The sequence below is a fragment of the Agelaius tricolor genome, unplaced genomic scaffold, assembly GCF_023055355.1.
Source record: "Agelaius tricolor isolate 1412-34295 unplaced genomic scaffold, bAgeTri1.0.p SCAF_9, whole genome shotgun sequence".
Classification (NCBI taxonomy): domain Eukaryota; kingdom Metazoa; phylum Chordata; class Aves; order Passeriformes; family Icteridae; genus Agelaius; species Agelaius tricolor.
The window spans coordinates 33,710,907-33,728,559 of NW_027269269.1; the positions used below are offsets into that span (position 1 = coordinate 33,710,907).

Here is a 17,653-nt window from a genome sequence, read left to right on the forward strand (position 1 = left end):
AGCGCTCAAAGAAGCAGTCAGAACTCTTCATTTCTCAGTCTCAAGGTTGTTTATTGTTTCTTATCTATAAAATTCTTTCTCCTGGCCTGCTGAGGTCAACCCAGCAAGACAGACAGAGGCATTCTGCCTGCCCCTGGGGTGGTGTTATCTTTTTATACTAAGAACTACATGTACAATATTTACAATTACTTTCCAATGCCTATCACCTGTGTTAGACAGTGAGCTTCTACTCTAAACCAATCTAAAAGTGCCAACATCACAGCAGAAGATGGAGGCCAAGAAGAAGAAGGAGAAAGGCTGGACATGCCCAGATCCCTCCATCTTGCCCCCTGAACCCCCATTTGAAAAACCCCAAAAATCTATTTTTCACCCCGTGAGAAATTCACTATCATTCTACTTATACTGTAGTGGCTTGTAATTCTTCATATAAAGTTGGTAATTGTTTTTTCCAAGGGCTCAATCAAAGGCACAGGGGTCTTGGGCTCTGTGCCAAGGTCTCTGAGCCCCCTGGGCAGGGGTTCGAGCCCTCCAGGGCAGCCAGAGGAATTTCCTGGGTTCTGACACATCCAGTGATGCCCACCCAGCAATATCCTCACAGCAATGCCCACCCAGAAATGCCTTGTGTGCTTCCAAGCAAGAATTAGCAGGATTTATTAAAAATACCAAAAAAAAACCCAAAACAAAAACCAGCCTCAAACTGACCATTTTTAATTAAACACACCAAAACATTCCAGGAGGGTTTTTCTGATTCTTAGCCTCCATGACACCCCTGGGACTTCACACACTGTGCTGCCATTTGCAGGAGGACTCGAAGAAGCTTCTTGGATATGGGGCAGAGTTTTCTCTTGAGGAGAAAATAGTACAGACAGATGTGGAGCTGAGAAAACCACGTCTCTTAAATACCAGGAATGACATTTGGAGAGGGGAATGAGAAGGGAGAGAGCTAGGCATCACACTGGCCTCATGGGGGGAGTCCCAGGGCTTTGGAGCGTGTGGGACAGTGGGGATCCATGTGGATGTGGCACTTGGGTCCATAGTGTACTGGAGGGCTTGTCAGTGGTGGGGAATGGCTGGACTTGATGGTCCCAAATGGCTTTTCCCACACAAATTCCATGATTCCATGGTAATATGCAGATGTGATGGTCCTTGCCCGGCATCTGGACATGGATGGTTCCTTCTGGTAGTCTTTGCACCCAAATCTGCTCTGATCTTCTCAGCTGCTTCTGTCTGGGGACCACTGCAAGACAAAAACATCTCTTGGGGAATAAGAGAGGCTGGGATGAACAAGCACGGGAACCAGCTTTTCTGGAAAGGAGGGGACTCCTTGTAGATTACAAGGTGGTGGGGGTTAGCAGGGTGTGGGATGGCCCATACTTGGCAGCCACCCTACTCCCAGCATCCACTACTGCCTCTGAAGAGTGTTGGGAACAACTTGGCCACCTAGGTGGGAGGAGATGGATGAGTGCTGGAATGGCTCCCAGTCCCCAGGGCACCCCATGGTGCCCCACAGCAGGTTCCCCCCCTAAAGGAGTGCAGGATATGATGAAAACCTAAGTCATTAAATCTGAGGCTCGGGGTGGAAACAGGGATTAGATTAAAGTGATGGTCCTTAAAATAATCTCCAATTAGTCCCAGCTCCGCTCTCAGCTCTTAGGGGAAAATTTGGCAAAGTAATTGCAGGTCTGGGCCTCAGTTTCCCCTTGCAGATAACAAAGTCAGAGGATCTTGTGTAACTGATACACTGCCTATATCTGTAGGCCATGGGGATATTAATTTTGGTGAATTTGACAGGAACTGATGTGATTTGAGTGCTAATCCCTTAATATCTATTGCTGCTCTGACGTCCCAGCTGGTGGATCCACAACGACTTTAAAGCACATTCCTCCCTTCTCCCCACAGGCAAATGATGCTGGAGAGGTGAAGGTCTGCAAGGATAGTGAAGAGCAACCTAAATAGCTTTTTTTGGTGCAAAATCTTGATACACTAAGCCAAGTTCCCAGTTTGGGAGTGTGGTTTGGGCCTGTGGTGCAGCACACAGCATGGGGAGCGAGTGCAGAGGATGCAGAGGGGTGCAGTGGAGCCTGCAGACCCCAGAAATGCTCCTAGATTAACCTGTGTGGCTGTGCTGGCTGAGAACAAAGGTCCATGGCTCCGTGCTGCCAGTGGCCCAGAGATGCTGAGAGCGAGGAAAGGGCAGAGCAAAGAGCAGGGCAAAGACATGGATCTTTGTTAGTAGCACAGGCAGTGGGATCCAGGGTACCCCTGGCATGTTTACACCAAGCTCTGTGGTGTGGTCACCATGCTGGAGGGAAGGGATGGAATTGAGGGGGACCTGGACAGGCTGGAGAGGGGAGACTGTGCCAGCCTCATGAAATTCAACAAGGTTAAGTCAAGGTCTTGCACCTGGGCTGGAGTATTCCCAAGCACAAACACAGAATGGCTGGAGAATGGATCAAGAGCAGCCCTGGGGAGAAAGACTTGGGAATTGAAAAGCTCAGGATGCCCTGGCCATGTGCACTGACAGCCCAGATACCCCTTGTGTCCTGGGCTGGCCCCAGGAGCGTGGGCAGCAGGTAAGGAAGGGATTCTTCTGCTCTGTTCTGGTGGGACCTGTCCTGCAGTGCTGCTTCCAGCTCTGGGGCCCCAGCATCAGAAGGACATGAAGCTGATGGAGGGAGTCCAGAGGATGCTGTGGAGATGCTCTGAGGACTGGAACACATCTGCTGTGGGCATCCCTCCTACGGCTGAGAGAGTTGGGAGTGTTAAGCCTGAAGAAGAGAAGGTTCTGGGGAAACATTGGAGCCCCTTCCATTGCTCCAGGGGAGCTGAAGAGGGATGTTGGACAATGGCCTGAAGTGACAGGATAATGGGGATGGCTTTAGTCTGTAGACAGACAGTAGGGTTAGATAGGATACTGGGAAGAAATTCTTGGCTGTGAGGGTGGTGAGACCCTGGCACAGGCTGCCCAGAAAAGCAGTGGCTGCCCCATCCCTGGAAGCATTCAAGGCCAGACTGGATGGGGCTTGCAGAAACCTGGTCTAGTGGAAAATGTCCCTGCCCATGGCAGCAAAGTGGAACTGGAGGAGCTTCAGATGTCCATTGAACCCAAACCATTCAGTGGTTCTATGATCCTGAGTCAAGACCTTAATCAGCTGGATGACGTCCTGACAGTCTTTGTCCAGGACCTGGTCCCTAGGAGCTTCCCTTTTTGTCTCTAGTGCTTGCACTGGAGGAAGCTGAAATGCTTAAATATCTTGGAAAGCTCAGGTTACTGTTGGTCCTTTTTGATTCCCTCCCCTTGTGACAGGAGGTGTGAGGTTTCACAGAAAACTCTGACCTGAATTCAGTGTAGGATGGGTGTCCTTTCCCAGGGTCCCTCTTGGGAGTGTAGCTCCCATGCATGGGGTCATTGCCTGGGGAGCACAGGCAGGGCTGGCACTGTAGTGACTTCTACCCTTCTCCAGGCACCCTCTGACACTGCCCCACCCTGCTGACCCCTCACACTGCCAGACCTCAGCCCACGGGGCCCAGGACAGGAGAGCAGCAGGTTCAAGCTGGGGACCACCCATGTGGCTGGGACTGTTTGCAGGGTGTCCACTCTCTGGCAGGGACCTGTTTGTGGTCCAGTGCTGCCCTATATAATAGAATCACAGAATCATTATTTGGAAAAGCCCTCTGAGACCTCTGAATCCAACCATTTCCCAGCACTGCCAAGCCCACCACTAAACCATATCCTCAAGGATCACATTTACATGGCTTTTAAATCCCCACAGGCATGGTGCCTGCAGTGTTTGACAACAGTATTGGGGAAGAAATTGTCCCGTATACCAGATCCAAACCTCTCCTGAAAAACTTGAGGCCATATCCCCTACAAAAGAGGAAATATATTGCTCAGTGCTGCTTAGTGCCCTCGGGAAAGCAATCCACCTGTGGTCCAAGTGTTGCCTAGTGCAGCTCATTGCCCCTGGGACAGGAACCTGTGGGACCAGTGCTGCTCAGTACCTCTGGGACAGGGTTAGGTGGGAACAGATCTGCCCAGTGGTGCTTTTTGTTACCGATGCCACCGGGGCAGTAACAGCGCACGGCAGACGGGGCTGGCGGTCCCAGCAGGGCCAGAGGGGAGAGCGGGGAGGGCAGGTCCCGCGGGCACTCCGAGACAAAGGCGGGCGCTCCCCGGCGCGGCGCGGCGCACGGGCGAGGCCGGGCGCGGCGCGGGGTGGGCGGCGGCGGGCGGCAGGTGCGGCCCCTCCGGCCCCTCCGGGCCCTTCGCCGAGCGGCGCGGCCCCCGCCCAGCCCCGCGGAGCCGCAGCAGCGCCGTCAATCAGCGTCGCCCCCGCTCCGTCCTCCCCTCCCGCACGCCTCGGCGCGCTGCATCGGGCTCGGTGACAGCAGCGAGCTGAGCGCGGCGGGAGGCTCCGCTCCCAGCCGGCACCGAGGAGCGGGCGCGGCGGCGGCGGGGCTGGGAGGGCTGCCGAAGCATGCGGAGCCATGGGCCAGGGCTGCGGACACTCCATTCTCTGCCGGAGCCAGCCGTACCAGGCGGCCGCATCTGACATGTGAGTTCCCTCCCGCAGGCATCGGGAATGGGGGACCACGCCAAGAGGGAGGGATGCTCTGGGAGTAATGCCGGGCAGAGGAGCGAAGGAGACGTCAGGGACGCAGGAAAAAGTTCCTCTTGCCTGACAGCTGTCAGGGAGGGGGTGGCAAGGAAATGACAAGAGGCTGCGACCCCTCCCTGTTCCCCACTCGCCACCTATGTTAGCCCCGGGGCAGGTCATCGCTGGTGTTTCTGTGCCAGAGGGCTGGTGTGAACTGAATCTCCCTGTCTCCCCATCACCCCCCTCCCATCATGATCTCCTGCAAGGGTAGAAGGCTCCTGGCCCAGTGGTGGGCCGCAGGGGGGCCCGGGTGACTTTGTGAAATTCAGGTCAGGCTTCTGAATTGTGGTTTCGGCAGCTTCACACAGGGCAAGAGAAGCCAGCCCCTGCACAGCCGCCCGCTCACCAAGCAGATGTGGGGGTCCCTGTGTCACAGTGCCTGTCTGTGTATGGCCAGGTGGGGATGGGGCTCCAGGGGTCATGGTGGTCTCCTGCTGCAGCAGGCACAACGGGCTTTGTGTGACAGCCTGGGTGACCTTGCTGAGGGATGACAGTGCTCCCTGGAAGCAGGGAAGGATGATGCTCTGGAGAGCCCACGTGGCAAGAGGGGAAGCTTGCAGTGTGTGGATTCCCAGTGCCCAGAGGCTTGGCTGGGCTGGCAGAGCCCCCCGTGTCTGTGCACACGCGTGTGCAGCGCTGGCGAGGCGCCGCAGCTGCTGGGAAGCAGGATGTGCACGGATGGTTCACAGCGCGTGCTCTGGGCACCAAGGATCTGGGGTGCTCCCAATCCCTCCTCCCCCTACTCCAGGGGGAGCAGATCCCACATTTTGAAAAGCCCTCTGGGAGGGTGAGGTGAACCACAGGAAAAAATGCAGGTCTAGGGCAAAGGAGGAAGGCTTCTCAGTGCTTGGATTCCTTTGTCTGACAGTGCCAGCTCCACATGCTCGGGCTCTGGCCGAACTGCCTGGCTCAGCTGCTCACACCAGGACCAGGAGGCACGTTGCTGCACTGGAATGTGCCCAGGAGCAGCCTGGGGTCTCCTGCAGCAGGTGCTTTAGGTGATGACAGGATTGTTGGGGTGCAGGGAAGCTTCCATCCACTCCTGCCCCAGCTCTACACATTTCCCTCACCGAATTTTCACACCTTCATGAGTTGACCTTTGGGTGAGAACCTTCTCCCTCTCCATAGAAAACACCCTCCAGCATCTCTCTTGCCTACATGCAATGTGTGCCTTGGATCTGTTTTCTCAAGGCCCCAATAGGTGCTGATCCTCCTACGCTTCCGTGGGTGCTGGGTCTGTCTCTGCAGGCAGCATCCTTCCCTCAGCTCTCCTGGCTCACTCCCTGGTGCTGTGTGTGCTTTGTTCCCTGCAGAGATCCTTCTCTGGTGCTGCCCGAACACGTGCACGTGTCCTTTTCTTTCAGCAAAACACACAAAGGTCTTGAAATGCCATGCGAGCCCCATGTTCCCTCCTGCCTCTGCTGCTGCTGTTTAAAGGCTTTTTAAAAAAAGTAAATGACAGAAAAGCTTGGTGTAGCTGGGCTGGCTGTGCCCAGGTAGGAATTGGCAGGCGAGGTAGGAATGGTGAGTCCAGCTGCTTTACCCTTTTACCCGGGATATGTCCTTCATAGACATCTGTCCCTGCTCCTGTAAACCCCGCGGGGTATAGAGAGGTGGAAAAGCTTCCCAGGAGTTGCCAGAGGATGATGCCCTTGGCCCTGCAGTGCTCCCTGGAGGGGCTGCAGTGGTGAGGCTGGCGCTGTGGGGAGGGGTGCTGCCTGCTCCCTGCCTCCCCTCCAGCCCTGCCCTGTTCCTTGCTGGCTGGCAGTGCTGCCGGGGCTGGCATCCAGAGGTGGCCCAGCTCTCCCATGTGCATGGTGCATTTTTTTGCAAGGGGATGCAGGTGCAGCATTATCCAGGTCACGTTTTAACCCATTTCCTCCCTTTCTCCTGCTGGGAAGTGTGCTCCCAGGTGGGTGGACACTGACCTGGTTAGAGGTGGGTGGGGTGTCAGGGTGCCTGGAGCTGCTGCTTTCACAGCATCTGACAGCAGCCGGGGCTGGGGAAGCAGCTACTGAGCTCTGCAGATGGAAAACACAGAGGAGGAGATGCAGCTCTGAGCATCCCTGCGGGAAGGATCCAGCTCAGCAGAGGCTGGGAGGGGTCAGGGCTTCCTTCAGGGCACAGCACTGTCTGGGACACAGGGAGCATGGGCTGGGCTCAGCCACCCTTTGGGAGCCTTGGAGCACCTGCAAACCCCCTGGAGAACCCCCCAGACCCTTCATGGTTATTGCTGGTCCCTGGGCTGCATGTGTAAAATGCCATGGAAAATACCCACTCCATCACTCCATTGTCCTGGCAGTCTGGCCCGGATGGCTCTGCTCCCCCTCCAGCAGGGAAAGGGGTTCAGTGGAAGGAGGTTAACCTGGTCTCCCATTGTTGGGGTTCTTAGGTGGTGCACTCCAGGTTTTTCAAAGCCTCAGGCTCTACCTGCACTTGTAACTGGGGCTCTTCAGGATCACCCACCTGCCTGTGCACCCAGCCCTGGAGCCTGGCAGGGAAAATAGAGGGAAAACTCCTGGTTGCAAGCTCCCTGCATTCTGCATATGCCAAGAGCTTCCCAGCACCCTGCACCTGTCCATGGGAGATCTCCAGGGTGAGCAAGGAATTTCCCCTCCATCACCCCAGGCCATCTCCCTGAGCATCTCCAGCTTCAGAATAGCCAGTGGCTTGGAAGTGTTGGGAATTGGGCCAGATTCTCGCTCTGTTAGTGAGGACCCACACCAAGTGTGCCCTGGCCAGCATCTACAGCAGAGCCCTGCTCATCCCCTGTGAGCTGTGCTGCTCTGGGAAGCTGAGCATCCATCTAGGGCTGAATATAGGATTCCCTGGGGGCAATGGTGGGTGCAGCAGCAGTTTCTGGGAATCCCTCTTTCCTTCTGCTGCCCTCTGACCCTGGTCCTTGCTTTTGGTTTTGTCTCATTCCCAGCTCCCACGTGGCTCAGCAGGAGCTGTCCTGGGCTCAGAAATGCCAGCAGGGCCCAGAGCTGCCTGGGACTTTCTGCCTGTCCAGCTTGTCCTCCTGAATGGATGGGCCTGTCTGGAGGGGGGAGTGAGCTGGATAGTGAGTGTTGGGAGAGGCTTTGTTTGCTGCCATGGCTCCATCTGCACAGCAGCAGCAGCAGCAGCAGCAGCAGCAGCGGGGTCAGGCAGTGCAGAGGCTGCTGAGTGGGCAGCAGGCAGCCTGGAGCTTGGCTTCCCCCAGCCCAGGTATCAGGAGTGGGTGGGGGGTCTCACCTGCCTTAGCAATGGGAGATGACAGCAAGGTTTGATGTGGCAGGGGTTGGAACCTGAATTGTGGGATGATTGGTTTGGGTTGGAAAGAACCTTAAAGCTCATCCAGTTCCTATGTCCCTGCCGTGGGTAGGGACACCTTTCAGTACACCAGGTCCTTCCTCATCCATCTGGCCTTGTAGAAATGTGTAGGAAGGTGTTTGGAAACACCTTGTAGGAAGCTGTCCCCAAACCTTGTCATCCACAGAGGATCCCCTGTGGGGAATGGACCGGTATGGCAGCCTCAGGGACTTGCTGGGTGCCAGCTCAGGAATGTCCCTCAGGCTGGTTATTTGGCAGCAGGAGCTCTTGCTCCACTCCTGTCCCCAAATCCTTCTCCCAGCAGCAAATCCTGCTCCTGGACCCATGTTCTGAGCCCTGCCTGCATCACTGGCGTGTGGAGTCAGAGGAGAGGAAGGACATAGGAGAATCTTGGGTGGGTTCAAGCCTTTTGGGCCTTTATCAGTTTGCATATTCAAATAGAACAAAGAGAGGGATTTGGAAGTGGGTTGGGGTGCATTTCCCTCTGAAAATATGAAACCCTGACTTTTTTTGGCTGGGGCTGGGGCTGGGTTGGGGCTTAGCCTGAGCATTGCATCCAGGACAGCCTCACTGTGTGTTTCAGCATCCCCAGAGCCCTCTGCTCTCCACCCAAAGAGGGAGAAGCAGACAGCAGTGCTGCCAGTGCAGCTCTGGGACAAAGTGCTGACTTAGCCAGAAGCCTCCTCTGCCTTCCAGTTGCTTCCCAGCCCCTTCCCAGGCTGTTAATAACTTGCACGTTTCAGCTGGGTGACTCAGAAGACGGTGAGCAGATATTTATAAGGAGCATTTGAAAGGCAGAGACTGGTGCAGGGTTTTCTTCCCCCTTTTCTTCTCTTGAGCTGGTGCCAGCTGAACGTGCCTGTGCTTTGCTTGGCTGTGGGGTGAGGTCTGGAGGGTGACCTGCCCACGTCCCCTGAAGTTCAGGGTCTCTTTCCTATGGCATGAGGATGCTGATGCTCCAATGAAAACCTCCATGCACACTTAATCTCACCCCATGGCAGCAGAGCCCTAATGCTACTGTCTGTGAGGGCAAAAGCTGGCAGGGCAGCCAGAATTTGGGAATGCAGGGATTTGCAGCCCCTGCTTGGTCTGATGGTCCCCAGCCTGGCTCTGAGGCTTGGAGCCCTGCCAAGCAGTGGCATGGATCAGCCTGGTGAGGATGTTGCTGCTTGGTGCTGATGCTGTGGGATGTCTGTGCAGCTTCTTGGTGGTTTGGGGTTTATCCTCACACCAGAGCTGCCCTGTGTACTTTACTCCTGCAGCGAGGATGTCTCCACAGCCCTATCCTCAAGCCAGCACTTGGCTTGAGCCTGGCTGGAAGGACACAAGCTGTGGGTGTTGCTGTGTTTTCCCTTGCTCTCCCCAAAATGGGGTCTTTCCTCATGTGTTTTACTAGTGTGATCACAGACAGGTGGATGGCAGCATCCTTCCTGCATGGAAAAAGCAGGTGGAAGCCATGAAGGCTTTAAGTAAGAAATTGGGGTCAAGGAAGGTGGTGCTAGTGATGGGGAACAGTGCCAGAATCCCCAACCTCCTGACTCCAGCAGGGTGATGACAATTTTCAAGAATTTGGTAGTCAACTGCTCAAGCCAGGAACTCCTGCAATGGGATGGAACTCCTGCAATGGGATGGGACTCCTGCAATGGGATGGGACTCCTGCTCCCCTCCTGAGAGGAGGGTGTTGGATCCTGAGCATGAACATCCTCAGGAGCTGCAGGATGCAGGGACCCCCTCGGTCCTTCTGCAGTACCTCAGGGGCAGAGCTTGGCCTCCCTTTGGCTGCTGAGGGGCTGAAGCTGGGCCTGAGGTTAGGATTAGGGTCAGGGTCAGAGCTAAGGGTAGGGATAGATCTAAGATTAGGGTTAGAGTTAGGATCAGAGCTACTGCTAAAGTTGGACTAAATTTAGGTCTGGGTTTAGGACTATGGTCAAGTTTAGGGCTAGTTCGGATTAGGGTTTAAGGTTAAGACTAAAGCTAAGTTTAGCTTTAAGGTTAGGTCTAGAGCTAAGATAAAAGATTTAGGATCTGGTTAGATCTAAGAGTAGTGTTAGAGTTTGGGTTAAGTCTAGGGCTGGTGTTTGGCCCATGGCTACATTTAAGGTTCAGATTAGTGTTAGGAGTAGTACTAATTTTAGGTTTATGATTAGGTTTAGATTTAAGCTTAGGTTTGGGGTTATTGTTAGCCTCGGATTAGATTTAGGGCTAGGGTTAGAATTATGCTTCAGGTTAGTTTAGTGTCTGTGTTAGAGCTAGATTTAAGGCTTAGTTTAGTGTTAGGGTCATAGTTAGGTTTAGATTTAGAGCTAGGCTGGGTCTAAGTTTATGGTTACAGCTATGCCAAGGTGCAGGTTTATGGTTAGGTCTATGACCAGTGTTGTGGTTAGTGCTTGACTAGAGTTAGTGTCAGGTCTGCAAAGGCTGCAGTGCTCCATTCTCCCTCAGCAGAATATGCTCCACTTTCCCCACCAGCACAGCCTTGGGGCCTTCCCATCCATGTTTTCCCCCCTTTGGCTGAGCCAAAGGCTCTCTGGGACCTGTCATGTGCTTTGGTTTTGTCTTGCACCTGTCCTGGCCTCACTGGGGAGTGGGACAGATGCTGAGTCAGCAACGCTGCTGGATGAAACCCCCAAAACTGGGGTGTTTTGCTAAAGCTCAAGTGAGGAAAAGCAGTGCTGGCTGTGGACAAAGCAGGTCTTGAGGCATGAGGAGCGTCCCTGTGGAAATGGCAGCAAACCTTCAGAGGGATTCCCCAGAATCAGCCCAAGGGAGGGCTCTAAGGCACCAAGGTGCCCTTTGGGTGCTGCTTTCCTTTGTTCAGACCCAGGTGCAGGTGGATGCAGCAGCAGAGCCAGGTGAGCTCTTGCTGCAGAGGGTGCCAGAGGAAACAAGCTGCTCACGGTGGGAGCTGGCTATGATGAACCCTGTGAGGTTTAGGAAGAGGCTGAGGGGGCCTGCTGTTGGGTGTGGCTGTCTCCAGGGAAATGATGATCCTGAGAATGGCTGTGGGTCCCAGTCAGGCATCTGTGGCTGGTCCTGTGCCTACCAGATCAACAGGACACAGCTGGAGCTGCCTGGGGCAGGATTTGTGCTGTGGTGTGCCATGCTGCTGGCTGGGCAGAGGGGCCACCAGTGCCAGTAGCTCCCGTGGTCTGGGAACCCCGAGGTCTGTCCTTGGGGCCCCCCATGTCCAGTTGGGACCATCTCCTTTACTTCAAGGAGATGAAGCAACCTGTCCCACTGTGCAGGGATGGAAAGAAGGGATGGAAAGAAGGTCTCCTTCCCCCAGGAGCAGCGTGGGAGCTGGCTCCTGGCTGTGTGGGAGTGCTGTGTTGGTGAAGATGGAGGCTCTGCGAAGGTGGGGAGCTGCTGGAGAAGCCCCTCTCCCCCGCGGCGCGGGCAGGGACAGGGACAGCAGGGACAGGGACAGCAGGTCCGTGGGCTGGCGAGAATGCAGCGTCAGGCACGGTGTGTGTTGCTGTGCACAGAGCCTGCAGGGAGCTCCACGTGCCAGCTGACAGTGCAGAGAGCTGCAGCATGGCCGGGGGACCCCAGCTATGTCACCTCCCTCCTGCAGCCCCCAGTCTGCAGGCACAGCAGAGAACCCCTGTGCTCCCAGGAGGGACCATGGGGATACTCTGGGAACCCTGTTTCCATCCTCTCCTGTGCAGCTCAGTTGGATCCCAGCTCCTGAAGCAGCCCTGTCATGGGCACTGTGACACAGGGAAGGGGACGAGGCTGGGGACCGTTTCCAGGTGGCACCTGGCTGCCAGTCATCCTGCCAGGGCTCTGTCCAGGCACAGTGTGGCAGGGGAGCTGGAGCCAGCAGTTCAACCACAGAAAAGCCATTAATTAATGGAAAGCATGGTCGAGGAATAAAAGCCTGACTGCTCCGGCACTGGTCCCAGTACCAGTGGGATCTTGGCTGTGCCAGGGACCAGCCCAGAAGGGTGCACCAGAGGAGATTTAATTTCGATATTAGGGAAAATTCCTTCCCTGAAGGGATGCAGCACAGGCTGCCCAGAACAGTGATGGGGTCCCCATCCCTGGAGGGATTTAAAAGTTCTGTGGATGTGGCATTTGGGGATATGGGTTAGTGGCAGGCTTGGCACTGCTGGGGGAATGGTTGCACTTGATGGTCTCAGAGAGCTTTTACAACCTCAGTAATTCTGTTTCCATATTCCATATGGCATCTCCATGCCTGTCCCAGGGCTGAGCTGAATCTCTCTGCCCATTCCATCTCTCCCCCAGTATCCACACCAGCCCCACCACTGGCAGTCCATAGAGACAATCCCCATCCCCAGTTTCCCCCTTCCCTCCTCTCAGGGAAAGCTGAGGCTTTGGAAGCAAAAAGCTCAACTCAGCTCTGGCAAATGGGTTGAAAGTGTCAGACAGAGCCACTCTTGCCCTGATAAGCCTCCAAGGCATGAGTGGCTTTGAGCTGTGCCATCTCTTGTCCCTCCACAGATGGTCCCCACTCCCTAACTCTGCACTAACTCTGGCTCATGGGAATATTTGGATCATTTGAGAAGAAGTCTTGGCCCAGTGAGTGGCTCCCACTTGTGTCATGTTCACAGATGGAGGATCCAGTTAGAAATCTGTGGTGTTCCTTGGGAGACGATCCCTGCTCCTAGGGCGCTGTTGTTCGTGGAAAGCATGGGGCATGGAAAGCACAGGCAAGATCCTGGCTCCTGCTCTATTCCCACTATTTTTAAGGGAAAACAATGCTAGAAGGAAAAAAAAAAGCAAAGGCTAGATGATGAACACATGCTGAACTACGATCAACTGCAGCTTTCTTTCCCCCTCTAGTTATCAACCAAATGGACTAATTGAAAGATGAGTTGGCAGCATCTGTAGGGTTGCATTTATCCAAGGATAATTCCCCAGGGATTCAGGGTAACTGTGTGTTTTCTCTCTCACCTGGCTATGCTCCTGCCTAGTTTGGCTCCCTTGGGGTGCTGGTGGCTTTGCTTGGAGGTCCCCACGATGGTGGGATTTGCAAGGATGCCATGCAACAGGGATGAAGATTTGCAGGGCTGCCATGCAGTAGGGACAGGGATTTGCAGCCTTGCAGGGCTGCCAGGCTTTCCAGCCCTGTCACTGAGACCAGCTGCATTCCTGTGGCTCCTGGCACTCTTAGGGGTTTGCAGGGATGCCGTGGAGTGGGGATAGGGATTCGCAGGGATGCTGTACAACAGGAATGGATTTACAGGAACGCCCTACAACGGGGATTTGCAGGGTTGCCGTGCAATGTGGACAGGGATTTGCAGCCTTGCAGGGCTGCCAGGCTTTCTAGCCCCACCACGAGGGCCAGCTACATTCCTGTGGCTCCAGGCAGCCCCGGGAGCTGCTCTCCCAGCCTGGCAGTGGGGGCAGCTGCTTGCATAGGACCTGATGCTCCAGGGCGGAGCACCCGGAGCAGTGTGTTTGCCGAGCAAACAGGGCTCAGCCTTCTGCAGCCGGATCAGCAGCCTCCCCTCGTTTGCTCAGCAAACAAATCCCACCCGGCAAAGCTTTGGTGCCAGCGCTTCCCGCAGCTCCTGCCAGCTGCTCTGGCACTGCCATGCAGCACCTGTCCATTATAGTGCAGGTCTGGAATTGTGCAGGGCTCCTGAAGGCTTCAAATGGAACATGGCAGCTCAGCAGCCATCCCTGCCTTTCCTGCCTGCAGATGCCAGGGTGTTGCTGAACCGTGTGTGCCCGTGCTGGGATCTGTCCTGGGGATGTGCAGGGTGAGATCCTTCGGCTCCAGTGAAATGGTTTTGCTCTGGACTGAGCAATTGCAGGAATTTCTGTCACTGCTGGAGGCTGGGGGAGATGGAAACTGCATTGGCAGGTGCTGGCCTGGGAGGCTGGCTGCTCTGGTGATGGAGGAAAGGTGTCTGGGTGTGTGGGCATCCTGGAGCACCACGCCATGCCATTGCTGCTTCCCTTGCTCCAGGCTCTCCATGGCCCCAGACCAGGTTCCCTCTGGGGTGGCGACAGATGCCACCTCCCCCCCTCCCTTTGCCTGGAGACTGTGGGATGTATCCCAGCCATTTCATGGGCTGGTTGCTTGCTGCTCCAGCTGTCATCGTTCTCTGCTTCCCCTTTATTTCCCCCTCACAGACACACTCTTTAGCCCCTGCTGCCTGCAGAGACGGAAAAACTCCCTTTGCCCAGGCACTGTTGGCTACCTCAGGGACCCATTTTCTTCTTGTTCCCTCTTCCCTGAGGTGCTGGAGGCATATTCTTCTTTTTTCTTCTCTCCCAGAGCAGCAGGACCGTGGCTTGGTCAGGATGTGACTGTGGGTACTGAGCCTCCCATCTCGCTGCACCATCCCTGGCAGAGTGGCCAGGCACTGGGGTCACCACTGTCACCCCATGGGGACACTGCTGCTTTCCCTCCCACAGAGCTCTCTGGAGCTGGGACCAAGCCACCTTCCAGCCTTCCAGCTTCTCTAAAGTCACCAGAGTCACTTGTGCACTTATAGGCCACTAAGTGCTGTAATTACAGATATGCTTTAATTAACATAATTGTGTTTCTACGCAAATAAAACATTTGGCACAGTTAATTCCAAGGCTGCAGCTCCAAACACAAGGCTTCCTGGCCCCCCTGTGGAGGTGGCAGGGGGGCTGGCAGAGAGTGGGGCTCTCACCTCCCTGCCAGATCATCCCAGTCCCAGCCAGGGCCTGAGCCAGAGCCCCTCCTTCCCCACTGGAGTGTCCTGCCCTGCTTTGGTGGAGACAGCTGTGCTGGCAGACACTTGGATTGCTGGGAGATGGCACTGGGCTTGCTGGAACACTCTGTTGGGCTCAGTGGAACAGAGCACTGGGATTTCTGGGATGCAGCAAACCCAGTGGTTTGCTGGGACACAGAACTGGACTTGCTGGGATGCAGCCCCAGGATTGCTGAGACACAGCACTGGGTTTGCTGGGGCATGGTGCCCAAATTGCTGGAGTGGCATGTTGGGCTTGCTGGGGTGCAGCCCTGGGTTTGCTGGGACACGGCTGGAGCCCAGCAGTGCCCTTGCAGCAGTGCCAGGGGTGTTCACCCTGGCTGGGCAATGGGCACAAAGGGTGGATCCAGCCCCTCCATCCATCCCAGAGCCTCCCCCTGAGCTGCCCCCAGGGTGTTTTGCCCTCCCTGCACCCAGAGAGCTCTCTCTCCCCATTCCCTCTTTAGCAGACCCCAGAGCTCCACATGCTCTTAGGAGTCTTTGGATGAAGGCTGGAGCTGGGGGCAGCATGCCAGCCCTCTGCCAGGAAGAACTGGGAAAATGGCTGATGCTTATGTGCTAAAATGCCCTTTCCATTTGAAAAAACAGAAGAAAAGGGGAAAAAAACATATTCCATTTTTCTCCAGCTGAAAATGAAAGTGATTATGTAACGAGCAATAAATTACAGAAAGGAATGAGTCATTGGAGCAAATCCCAAGAAAGGCACAGTATTTTTAGCTCCAACACCCTGTGCTGTACTGTGCATTAACCCTTGCAGGACTTGGGCCCCCACTGCAACCTGCCCCTAGGGTGATCCCCCCAGAGGCATCATATTGGTTTCTGTGAGGATTTTGTCCCTGTGACATTCCCAAGGGAAGATGGAAATGATGTAAGCTGTGGGCCCCTCATCCCATGGTCCTCCTTTGTATGGGATGCTTATGGGTGGTCCAGGGAACACTGCTCACCCCAGATCCATGTCCCCATCCTGGGCTAAGCCCCCGCTTCTCTTCCCCTCTGCTCATTCCCACTGGGATAATTAATCCTGATCCCTTCCTGAGACCCTGGGCACCACTGTTGTTTCCTTGCCAAAGAGCCTGAAGAATTAATTAGGAAATAAAAGCGAGGAACAAATTAATTGGAAGAGAACTAGCGAGGGAGCAAGTGAGCAATGCTGCTTTAATCCAGGTTAAATTGGGGAGTCATTGCTTTGCTAGCAGAAGAGATGATGAGGGAGCATTGGAGCAGGCAGGTGCCAGGTGAGACAATGGCAACAAGCATCCAGGTGCCAAGGGATGCCCATGGAGAGCTGTGCTGAGGGGGGAGGAAAATCTTGAAGATGCCAGTAGGAAGCTGGAAGAGGAATCTGGAAGAGAGGCTCAGAGCATCTTGGGCTCAGGGCTCAGAGTGTCCCAGGATCACCACTCAGACCATCCTGGGGAGCCCAGAGCTTGGAGCTCCCCTAGGAAGAGGGCTCAGAACATTCTTAGAATTGAGGCATGGAGGACCCCTGGGATCAGGGCTCAGAGCACACCTGGGATTTGGGCTTGGAGCACCCATTGGAACATGGCTTAGAGCATCCCTGGAGTCAGGGCTTGGAACATCCCTTTCTTAGTGACACTGTCATCCTGTGGAATCAGATACCAGCACAGGGACAGGGACCCTATTCCTTGTGTGCCACATTTCTTTGGGGTCTCCAGGCTGGTGGGAACCAGGCCTGCTTCTCTGTCTCTGAACAGAACCCTGGGTGCTCATGGTAGCATCACACTCCATTGTCACCTGGCAGCAGCCCCACCCCTAAATAAGGGGCCAAGGAGAGTGGCAGGGACCAGTGAGAGCTGGTGGCCAAATCCTCGTGGCCTGCAGCTGAAGTGGGGTCAGCTCAGAGTGACACAGCCAGTGCCAGTGGATGTCATCTCCTCATCTTTTATTTAATCTGGCAGTAAATTCCTGTCTTCCATATGCTTGGGCTGGGCTGGGATCTTCCTTATTGCTGCTGGGCCCCCTGGAAGAGGGGCGTGGCACTGCATGTCCAGGGGCTGCTGTACCCCCAGTACACGCTGTCCCTTCTCCTGCTGCACACTCTCATTCTGGCACATCATTTCCCCAAAATCCATGTGACCCACCAGACACATCCTATTCCTCCAGGCAAGCCCTGTCCTTATGGACATGTGCTGTCCCTTGTCAAACATGCTGTCCCTCTGCAAACGTGCTGTTCTCTCAGGCACCTGCTCTCCCTCGAGACACGTGCTGTCCCCAGGTGTGCCGTGTCCTTCCAGACACAGGGTGTCCCTCAGGATGTCACCTGTGCCTCTGGACATGTGCTGGTCCATGAATGCATGCTGTCACCCTGGAAGCAGGTTGTCCCTCTGGACACACGCTGTGCTTCTGGGTCCAGGCTGTCACCCACGGACACGTGCTGTCCTCCGGGATTCAGGCTGTTTCCATGGACACACTTGTCCCTGTGGATGCATGCTGTCCCCATGGATACACAGTGTCCTGATGGATACACGCTGTCCCTTTGGATACATGCTGTCCCTTTGGATACACGCTGTCCCTTTGGATACATGCTGTCCCTTTGGACACATGCTGTCCCTCTGGGTGCACGCTCTCACCATGGCATGTGCTAATCCCTATCCATAGGCTGTCCCTATGGATACCCCCTCTCCCTCACCTCTCTGAGGGCACAGTGGAGCTGTGTTCTGTCCCTGCCCACACAGGACAATCTCATGGGACAGGCTGTGTGCAGCTCAGGAGAGGAAATCCCACCAGCTGGGCTGAAGATGCTGGTGGCCACCCTGCCCAGAGCTTGGTGGCCCATGAGGACTGTCTGAGCCAGCTGGGAAAGCAGCCAAAGAATGGGGAGAGAGGTGTGGGAGCAGAGCCAAGAGCTGTTTCAGCCCCACAGGGACCTGACCACCATCATGGGGCCAGCAGGGCTCTGCCATCCCATCTGTCCCCCTCATTAGCACTGTCATGTCTGGGGGC

The 17,653-nt window shown here is 55.2% G+C and overlaps 1 protein-coding gene across 1 annotated transcript in view; it reads left to right on the forward strand.

The window, feature by feature from the left end:
- The first annotated feature begins 4,277 nt into the window (after positions 1–4,277).
- The window catches only part of PDE2A (phosphodiesterase 2A), a 41,719-nt gene continuing 28,343 nt past the window's right edge, over positions 4,278–17,653 (forward strand). The window contains exon 1 of the mRNA XM_071433618.1: positions 4,278–4,556. Coding sequence (XP_071289719.1) covers positions 4,489–4,556 — 68 coding nt within the window. The 5' untranslated portion in view covers positions 4,278–4,488. The remainder of the gene's footprint in view (positions 4,557–17,653) is intronic.